Source organism: Amia ocellicauda, chromosome 20, assembly GCF_036373705.1.
Source record: "Amia ocellicauda isolate fAmiCal2 chromosome 20, fAmiCal2.hap1, whole genome shotgun sequence".
Taxonomy (NCBI): domain Eukaryota; kingdom Metazoa; phylum Chordata; class Actinopteri; order Amiiformes; family Amiidae; genus Amia; species Amia ocellicauda.
Genome location: NC_089869.1, coordinates 4,626,205 through 4,635,824, shown reverse-complemented (window position 1 = coordinate 4,635,824; position 9,620 = coordinate 4,626,205). Strand labels below are relative to the sequence as shown.

The 9,620-nt window shown below is 38.7% G+C and overlaps 1 protein-coding gene across 3 annotated transcripts; it reads right to left on the bottom strand.

Annotated features, from left to right (window-relative positions):
• Positions 1 to 1,953: 1,953 nt before the first annotated feature.
• On the bottom strand, positions 1,954 to 9,480 carry poll (polymerase (DNA directed), lambda). 3 transcript variants are annotated; one of them, XM_066693959.1, is made up of 9 exons: positions 9,429 to 9,480; positions 8,753 to 8,901; positions 8,268 to 8,565; positions 7,150 to 7,339; positions 6,318 to 6,623; positions 6,034 to 6,207; positions 5,778 to 5,906; positions 3,742 to 3,910; positions 1,954 to 2,907 (listed from the first exon to the last, which is right to left on the bottom strand). In XM_066693959.1, exons 2-9 carry the CDS (start codon positions 8,859 to 8,861, stop codon positions 2,546 to 2,548), a joined length of 1,737 nt encoding a protein of 578 aa, XP_066550056.1. In that variant the 5' UTR covers positions 8,862 to 8,901; positions 9,429 to 9,480; the 3' UTR covers positions 1,954 to 2,545. The 3 variants fall into 3 exon arrangements, with proteins under 3 accessions (XP_066550056.1, XP_066550058.1, XP_066550057.1); XM_066693961.1 differs by having other exon boundaries at positions 7,207 to 7,339; XM_066693960.1 differs by lacking the exon at positions 9,429 to 9,480 and adding an exon at positions 9,210 to 9,307.
• Positions 9,481 to 9,620: the final 140 nt, after the last annotated feature.

Genomic DNA, 9,620 nt, shown 5'->3' with positions numbered 1-9,620 from the left:
TAACCTTTTCAGCTTCTCAATGATGTCACATATTTTTGTTTGATCTCGGTTTCCATTTATCTGTCTCTACTTGTTATTCTAAGCATGCATCTTTCCATGCTTCCTTGTGTTGTTTCCAGTTTATGTATAGTTTGTACTTTTAGTGACCATGTTTCAGAGTCACAAGTGAGCACTGGTATCTGCATTGATCAAATACTTTGCTCATCATGCAAATTGTAATGTTCTTAAATAGTGTACTATTTATTCCAAATTAACGTCATCTTCACTATTTTGTAGTTCTTTCTTTAACATCGCCATCTGCATGTATTTGCTGTCCAAGACATAACTTCTTCAATAATCTTTTCATATTCTTCAGTTTTCTTAGTTTTAACAAAATTGAACATAAGTTCATTTTGATTAATTTTCTTGCTTGCATCTGAGATTTAATGAATTTGAAGCTGCAGGTCTTCAGGTGTCAGTGCAAAGATTATCGTAAGTTGTTCATTTGTCTTGATTCCCTTTTCTTTCCATTCCAAAGTCTTGAACACTTCTTCAAGTGTTGCCACAAAAAGTTTTGGAGAGGTTGTGTCTCTGAATCAATACATTTCCATGAAAGAGAGCAGTATTACACAATGTAATTACTTAAACTCCTCATTAGAGCAGAATAACTGATAAAGCCAAATGTCAAGCTGTTTTGGAGTTCAGAGAGGAAATTTATCAAAATAACAAAAAAACATTTTTCACTTCATGCTAGAGTGGATTTCATTTTGAGGGATTGTCTACCGTAGTATCATCTAAATATGAAACTAAATTATAAAGAACTTCAAAAACACATTTTGATAGTCTTTAAAATCTAAAAGCCACAAACTTTATTTGTATAGCTTTTAGGCATTGTATGTAAGGGATGGATAAGGATTGTAAGTCAGGTTTATACCTACACATGATTTTAGATTGAGAGTTAAGTTGGGGTTGAAGTTAGACATGCATGTGGGGTCAAGATTAGGGTTTGGGTTAGGGTAGTGAAATATTTCAGAATATACAGATCAATATACAAAGGGCAATGAATTGTAAACAATCTTATTTTAAAACCATTTCAAATTAAAAAGGGCATAATTAGAAGACTGTCAACTATTTTAACAAGGTATAACTAATTTACTAACAGACCCTATCAAAAATCTTAAGGCTAGTGGTACTAAGCAAAGATAAATATATAGTTTTTAAATCAACCATTTTCTTTTCAAAATAGTCATTGTCAAGTGACACACTCAGATTATGAACCTGAGGGTCACCCATATCCCATCTGCTCACAAGCACACCACATATGTAATCAAATAGTCTAGGACATTTAGTAATGACCTTAAAGTATGATTAGTTTTGTTAAAATTGCACAAGACGCGTCTACTTTAAAACACTATCTATTTCTTATACTAATATGACGACAATAAACTCTGCAATTAATTCCTGAATGGCTATTTCATCATCGAGTACTTTAATTCAATCTCTGGACTTTAATAACTTATTTGAAGTAACCTTGATTGCCACAGAAGCATTAGTCTATATCATTCATTATCCATGTAAATACATTTGAATATGTACATTATGCCATTGTATATTACATGATTTTCATACAATTTTATCTTTTAGCTTTACTCTGGAAAAATATGAATACGCACCCAAATGTTCTTTGGTAAATCAACTTTTAGTCAAACTTCATCAAGAGTATGAACACAATTAGAGACAACGCTACATCAGTCTCTACTAAAGATGTTATTCAAATTGTTATAGTACTATAGAATGGGCCCTGTTATAATACTTTCATCCACACGATGGCGTACAATCCCTAAACAATTCTAACCCCACAAGATTGAACTCCCATTGGGAGACTAAATTAGCTGAAACACAACCCTGACAGATCTGGATAAACTGTTGGTCTTGGAAAGTCCTTTTCATAATAGAATTCAAGCAGGCATAAAATAGGATATAAAATAGTGTTTATTTACTTTACAGTGCAGTTAATATTTAAAAACAATAACATTCACATTTCATGATCATAAAAGCTTCCCCATGGAGAGGCCTCTTCCCTTTTTTAATGTAAATAAAATGCAGGTTTTGTCTAGTTTAAACCTGGTCAATTTATTGTGCATTCTCACAGGTTAAAATAGTTCAGACCTACATACATAGCTTGAGATCAGGACAGTAGATAGAAGGCAAAAACAGTTTTAAGGTTTTGATAAGAAAGCCTATTAAAAAGAGTTTCCAGTACATAAAGAATACTCCCTGCCTTCACATGCTTTGTTTATAGAGGAGCCAGTACCAATCCCAGTACAAACATATTTTCTTATAGGTTTTTCTCAGAGAATCATGATACATTTTAATTTTCCTTAAAAAAAAAAAAAAAAAAAAAAAACAATGAAAAGAAAAAAATCCCTGAATTCCTCCCCTGCAGCTCACAAATAAACCTGGTATCTAGCAGCTCTCCAAGACAAGCCAAGGAACACACCATTAAGATCCTTAAGACCAAAATAAAACCAAAGGTAAAATTGTTAGACAGCTGCGTATGGTTGTTTTACCAATCCCTCTCCTGTGGTTCCCTGTAGGGCAGGCCCAGGTGAGTGAAAATGTCTTTCTCCGTAAGCGTGGGCAGGGGCAGGCCGGTGCTGACCTTCACACTGCCTGTGCGCAGCACATCTTTGTTGAGTGAGTGCTCGGAGAGGCTCATCCCGTTGGTTTTGGCCAGGGCCCTCATGGAGCGGTTGAAATGTGCCGAGCCGGTGAAGTACATAAGAGCGCAGGCAAACTCACTGTAAGGCACCACGATGATGTCCAGCCTGCGGTGGCGGTGTCCCAGGCCTGGAAGGAGACACACCCCCAGGTATTTCTTCTGCTCCCCGTTCTCCTCATGGCTCACCAAGTCATCTGTCAGGAAGCCTTTTATCAAAAGAGGAAAACACTGTACTCACTTCCAATTCTTTACACACAGGGGTCTAGATTAATTCATACATGGCAGATCCCCAAAAATACTAAAGGACATTGACATTGTTTTCTAATCTCCCTAAACTGTCCCCATAATGACTGCAATACAAAACTCTTGCTAGGGTATATTGTCAGAAGTGTAGAATTTAAAATGAAATGGGAAGTAATGTTCAGACTATACAATGCACTAGTTAGAGCTCATCTGGATACTGTGTACAGTTCTGGGCTCCACACTTCAAGAAGGATATCGCGGCTCTAGAGGCAGTTCAGAGGAGAGCAACCAGACTTATTCCAGGTCTGAAGGGAATCTCCTACTGATAGACTAAGGAACTGAACCTTTTCACCCTGGAACAGAGGAGACTACGTGGGGACTTGATTCAAGTCTTCAAAATCATGAAAGTCATTGACCACATCAAACCAGTGGAGCTTTTCCAGATCAGCAGGGACACACGCACCCAGGGACACAAATGGAAATTGGGTTTCAAGGCATTCAAGACAGAAAACAGGAGGCACTTCTTCACACAGAGAGGCGTCACAATCTGAACCAACTCCCCAGCGATGTGGCTGAAGCGACAATTTGGGAACATTTAAAAATAGACTGGATAGGATCCTTGGATGACTGAGTTATTAATGGACACCAAACAAGCACGATGGTTCGAAAGGCCTCCTCTTGTTTGTACACTCTCTCATGTTCTAGGAAAAAAACTGGAGATAATGAAGTTGTTTTTGCTCAGTCCATCTATTTTTTTTTCTTGTTTGCTTTGGAACAACCTGGACAAGTCATCTTACCAGTTTGATGGAGACTGTGCAGTATTTTACTGAAAACTCCTTTGTGAGATTTGCCATCGGGGTGAGTGATGAGGACATCCACATCTCCACAAGAGGCCTTCCCTCGGCGGTACGAGCCACACGCCATCGCCAGTAGCCCCCCATTCAAACGCAGGGCTGCTTCCCTCACCTGTCGCCATAACACAACACAAACATTCAAAGAAGAGCAACCTCAATCACACTTCAAATGAATGGGTTCAAATAACTGAATCTTTTTAGCCTGTGGGGATTTGATTCAGGAATTCAAACTCCTGATAGAAACGATCAGAAATAAACCCAAACATCTATTTCAAGCTGTACTGGGGAACTAAGACCAAAGGACACAAAAGATCAAGTGCACGCATGACAGTCAGCTCTCATTTAAACAAGGAAAAAGGAAAAAACAAGGAAAAAATCCACCTAAATTATGTGAACTGATTCACTGGGATTAGTAAAAAAAAAAAAAGAGGCTTTGAATCAAGAAGAGGAGACATTGCAGTAAATACGAGTGAAAACGAAACTGAAGAAGTCAGTTTCAGCGCAGATTCTGTAGGGACATTCTATATGCATGTTTTTACAGCAGAAAAAAAAAAATACCCTTCCCTTTCCAATCTAAATAAAATACAGTCATTTACTGTGAGCAACTTCACGGGTGACTTTTTGATTATTTGAAATCTGAGATATTCTACTATGAGCTCGGGGATAGTGGTAATTTAGGAACAGACAATTCTGAGTTGTGTAAAGACCTCACAAAAGTCAACCTGGATTCTTTCTCCTGAAATGAGTTCATTTCAGAGACAAAAAACCAAAGATGAAACATGTATTCGCCCTTTTTTGAATAGAATATGGACATTTTCATTCAAAGGAGAAAAGATGGTTTCTTTAACCCAAAGCCTCCTTCTTCTCTCCTTAGATGCTTCCTCTCAGTCAGCCTGTATCCCAGAGCCTCTTTGAACCTTTCATCTGAGTTAAAGGAACAACAGCAAACAAATCGCATTGTTCCTTTAGACATTTTTCTTTTTCCAAAGGCTTTTATTATTACTATTATTTAGGTGCCCCTCTCATTCAAGGCAGAAAAGTCAATGGCTCCTTAGATCTTAGTTTGACAAGTTAGGAGGACACAGGCTAATCCCCTTAATCCTCCCATTCTCCCTGGCAGACCCAAAGGGAGTGAGAGATCTAGGACGAGTAATCCCATAAGAAAAACAATAGGATTAGTCCCCAACTCTCAGAGTGACAATTGGGATTGTACTGATTGACTTGCGAGGTGGGACGAGATTCTCAAACCTGCTTTTCTTGTGTGCTTTTATTGAGGGCAGGGGGAATGCCAGGGAAAGAGGGGCTGGAGGTCCCCAGGACGGGTCTGTATTCTTCAGGTCCAGGACCCATAGATGACTGACAGGACTGGGGTGGCTGCTGCTGCTATGGTTACCATAAGGAGGCGGGGCAGCTCGGTTGGACCTGTCAGTCACACTTACCCCCTCTTTCTTATTTTGATTTGAAATACAGTGCTCTAAAGGGGAACTAGATTGACAGTGTTTAGAAAGGGGCTTTCTGTGTTTTCCACTGAACAGGTATACGGGAAAAAATGAAAGGCTCCCACAGTGTTAACACAAGTAAGGGGTTTCAAACCAAGTTTCCACATCAGTTATATAAACGTCACAGCTACATTGTTATTGCTAAAGCAGGCACAGATGGCATCTGGAGGTGGACTTTGAATATTTTTTCTTTTTATATTAATTGAAGGAATTGAATTGGTACCAATTAGTCATACTTTTACACACATGTACTAAATCAAGAAAACTGTGTAAAAACTGCATAGATTTAAGACTACACACACCTATGTATACAATTAATGTATTTAAATGTGTAAGTGCTGAAAAACACTTAGTGGCCAGATAATAAGAGTGCCAGAAAGAAGAAAAATGTATTACATGAAGTCATAATCAACCAGAATCAGTCATTTGATATGTTTAGTCGATATTCGGTTTCATGCAGCGTCACTAAACTGCTCTTACCGTTTTTTCAATCTCAGCGGCCTCCTCTCTTGGCATGCGATCCTGGAAGTCCTCATAGTGTTTCAGTCCAACTGCCTGCTGACTTGACAGAGTGGCTTTGGTACGAATGTCTTCCAGAGTGCGAAATCCCTTCATATAAAGCAGATGGTTAAAAGATTAGTTAAAAGGTACAGCAATATTCTGAACATCCCAAAATCTTCATTTTAAAAGGTTAAAGAACAGAGTATATTCTAAACTCCCCCCTCCTTTCCTCTACCTGTTGGTACCACATCTGCGCAGTCTTTGCCCCAGCCCCCCAGATGTTTGTGAAGAGCTCCAGCACTGGCACACTCTCTCCAATGTGGTCCAGCTTGCGAAGGTGGCCACTCTCTAGGATCTCCTTGATCTTGTCTGCCATCCGCTTCCCAATGCCCTGGATCTTACAGGCCTCCTGCAAGCAAAAATTATGAAAGTCACCGCACCTTAAAGAACCATCATTTTGTATTATACAAGATTATATTAAGTCCTTATGGACTTGTTAAGTGTTATGCTGTGACTCACCTCATATGAAGTGACAGGCTTGTGGTAGCTCTTCAGTGCGTTGATGGCTTTGGAGTATCCCAGCGCTCTCCACTTGTCCCCCTGGTGGGTGTAGGCCTTGGCCAGAACCTCGAGCTTGTCTGTGATGTGCTGATTATGATTGTCTTTCTTGGCCTGGGAGGAGTTAGCGCAAACCCATTTCGCAGAGACAGAGGGCTGTGCTGAGCTGGATTTCCCAGGACTGGGGTACTGCCCTGAGATCAGAGCCTCCAGGTCACTCTGGGAGACACTCGTCTCTTCTGCATCACTCCCTTCATCATCACAGGTCTATTCAAATCACACCAAAATAAACAAACACAAAATATACCCTCAAACTTAATGTTCCAATGCATCTGTTGATACTCTTATTTAAAGAGTTTGAAAAAGCCATAGGATTTCGTACTTCTAGGGTCGGATTAAATCAAAACTTTGACCCACCCGCTAATAGCAAACTACAAACCTGTACTTCATAGCGGTTTGATTAGAAGAAAGTGTCCTCTAACTGAAAATGAAACCGCAACCGAGTACAGATCTGTAGTTTTGGGTGGGTCAAAGTTTTGATTTAATCCGGCCCCTAGTCTTTGCATTTGAACCATACAAAGTGTATTTTTTTATAACTAGAAATCTCATGCTGTCTATTTGGATTTTTAGAAAATGTAGTGACATGCATACACACAACATTTTAATAGGGCCATGCTGGTATTTCGTCTTAAAATGTTATTTGGGGAATATCTTTACCTCTCAGTCTTAATTTTTGTTTATGTTTAAAAAACAAAATAGTGAAAGTTTAATCAAACATCCAAAGGCAGAAAACCTGTGCTCGGAGACTAGCAGGAAGTGTGGATGGTGCTGCAGGCTCCTGTGGACAAACCGTGTGCTGAATGGTGCTCTTCTCTTTGTTCAGATCAGTATTAAACTGCGGCAGACTATCATTTGTCCCCAAAACAGGTCCATCACCAGGCTGGGAATCTGCTCTTGCACCCTCATGACTTGAATCCAGGTGCCTGAATGGAATTGTTTAAACAGAGAGCATATTTAGTGTGTGGGGGGGAAATAATCCCTTGATTTGAAACAATGTGATTCTGTTTCACTTCATTGAATATTAAATGTTAAATGTATTTTATTTAGTTTTTACTGGTGCAAAAAAAAGGACTATCTCCTACATAGAACTTTTTATGACATAATACATAATACAGTACATCACAGCTACTACAGTATATTTTACATACAATTGTACAGAATACAATAGTAGGTAATATAGATGTGTATAGTATTGTATAGATTTATTCAATTGGGTCCCCCGAATAGTTAACATTGGCTAGCTAATTACAAATATGAAAGCTAAAGCAACAGCTGAGATCTGAGATGTGGAGTGGAGCTGAAATTATATTTTAACTTCTTTTAAGTCTCCCTTACTTAAAGCACCATGTGTTATAATAATACATTAGCTAATAAGCTACGTTGGTAACGTGAATAATGACTCAAGTTGAAATCTGTCACATTTCTTAATTTCGAGTGAAGAATTTCTGAATATTAAAATCATGCCAAGTTCAATATAGATTCTCGCAGCTTCATCCATTGTTATGTTTAATCCTCCATCTAAGATCACATGTGAAGCAGACGACTATGTAGGAGAAAAAAGGTTCTATGATTTTTTCTTTTTAATGGCACCAGGATGCTTATTTTGTACGGTTGTCCTTTTGTATGAGGCTTGTTTTAATTGGTAAATACATATATTCATAATATACTTATCTATCAGTGTTAACTTGTCATTGACTGTAGATTTAGTCTAGAGAAAACTGTAAAGATTACCATTGATTTAACTGAATTTGTTGAGTTTATAAACTTTCAAACTGAAGATAACCATCCTGTGAATGTCAGTGAAGAAACAGTGCTGGTCTTTTTGTGTTCAACAGCAGTTTTAAATTGCACCTGTCAATCATGAAGAGGCTGTAGCCAGCAGTGCTGAGAAGCTTCTTTTCAGTGATGCACAGACTCAGCCAGGAGCATCTGACCAACTGAACCGCCGGGGGAAGCTTGTCAATCTTCAGCAGGCGCAAAGCACGGTGGCAGTCCATGGAGTCATCCACAATGACGTGAGTGACACTGGGAGAGAATGTGTCTCTGACCTGGCCACCATTTTGGATGATTTGTTTCTGAAAGATGGTGGTCCTGGCATTCCCAATCCCAGCTGGGATGATGTGCGCAGACACACCACTGAACCAATGACCTAAAAAAGAACAGAAATTCTATCTGGTTACCTTGTTCACAATGCACTTTTCATTTCCAACTCACTTGTGAGTTAGAGATGCTTCATGAGAAAGTGTTTCAGATATTTAAAGCAGGAATTCATATCTGCATCCCCCTGTAGTTTCAGGTGTGCGATTGTGAAGTGAAGGCTGGTTGACATGACTTACCGCTGACCATTTCCTCCTGTTTTCTTTTATTCACCGGTTCATCCTTCTTTGTAGGAGCGCCTGGCCTCTTCACTTTGGGAAATGCTTTCAAAATACCACGGGCTTCCATACATCCACCAGCCTGAGTGACGGACAGGGCCTGAAAAGAACTGGAATATGGATCAGAATTCAGTTTTTATAATATTTGACAGTGATGTTTATTTTTGGTAGATCATCGAAATCATATTTGCATAGGAATGCGTTGTTTCAGTTGCAAAACAGCAGGAATTCGCGTAAAAGTCGAGAAGGAAAAGTAAACATCCTATTAAACCAACACTATTTCTGTGAATGCTCAGTGTTGTGTTGTGGAGCATGACCGATCAGTAACATCCTCGTAACTCAGTAGTCTGATTAGATTTAAATCGGTACAATTTATTATTTGGTTAAAATGAGAAATACTGTAGCCGTAACTTCGTACCGCAATCATGCTGAAAGTGTAAACAAATATAATGTGCGCAGAACAGCTGATCTCAGCTTCCTGTGATCCACTAGATACTGGGAGTGTTCACCGCTTTCTGAGTTTAAACAAGCTATCCTTATGGAGCTTCATTATGTTTAATTATTTTTAAATATTTCGCATTCAAATAATACAACTGCATCATTTCATTGTTTAAAAAAACAAAATTACCAGCCTTACCTCGTTACACACAACTGCCTTAAAAGTTACAAGTTTAAATATCAAACCACTTCCGGGTCAACTACAACATGCATGGTCTAAACAGTAAAAACAAGTAATGGCAATTGTTATTTTAATATATACAATATAATTTTCAAAGATTTTGGTGTAATTATAGATACTCATAAGACGATCAGTAGGGTATTTGCATTA

What these genes read in the sequence shown, in the direction of transcription:
- poll (XM_066693959.1), bottom strand. Translation starts at nt 8,861, where the DNA reads ATGGAAGCCCGTGGTATTTTGAAAGCATTTCCCAAAGTGAAGAGGCCA. An exon ending in CGCAGATGTGGTACCAACAG is followed by an intron (nt 5,907 to 6,033) that starts GTAGAGGAAAGG and finishes CTTTATATGAAG; the next exon opens with GGATTTCGCACTCTGGAAGA. An exon ending in CCGCTGAGATTGAAAAAACG is followed by an intron (nt 3,911 to 5,777) that starts GTAAGAGCAGTT and finishes TTATGGCGACAG; the next exon opens with GTGAGGGAAGCAGCCCTGCG.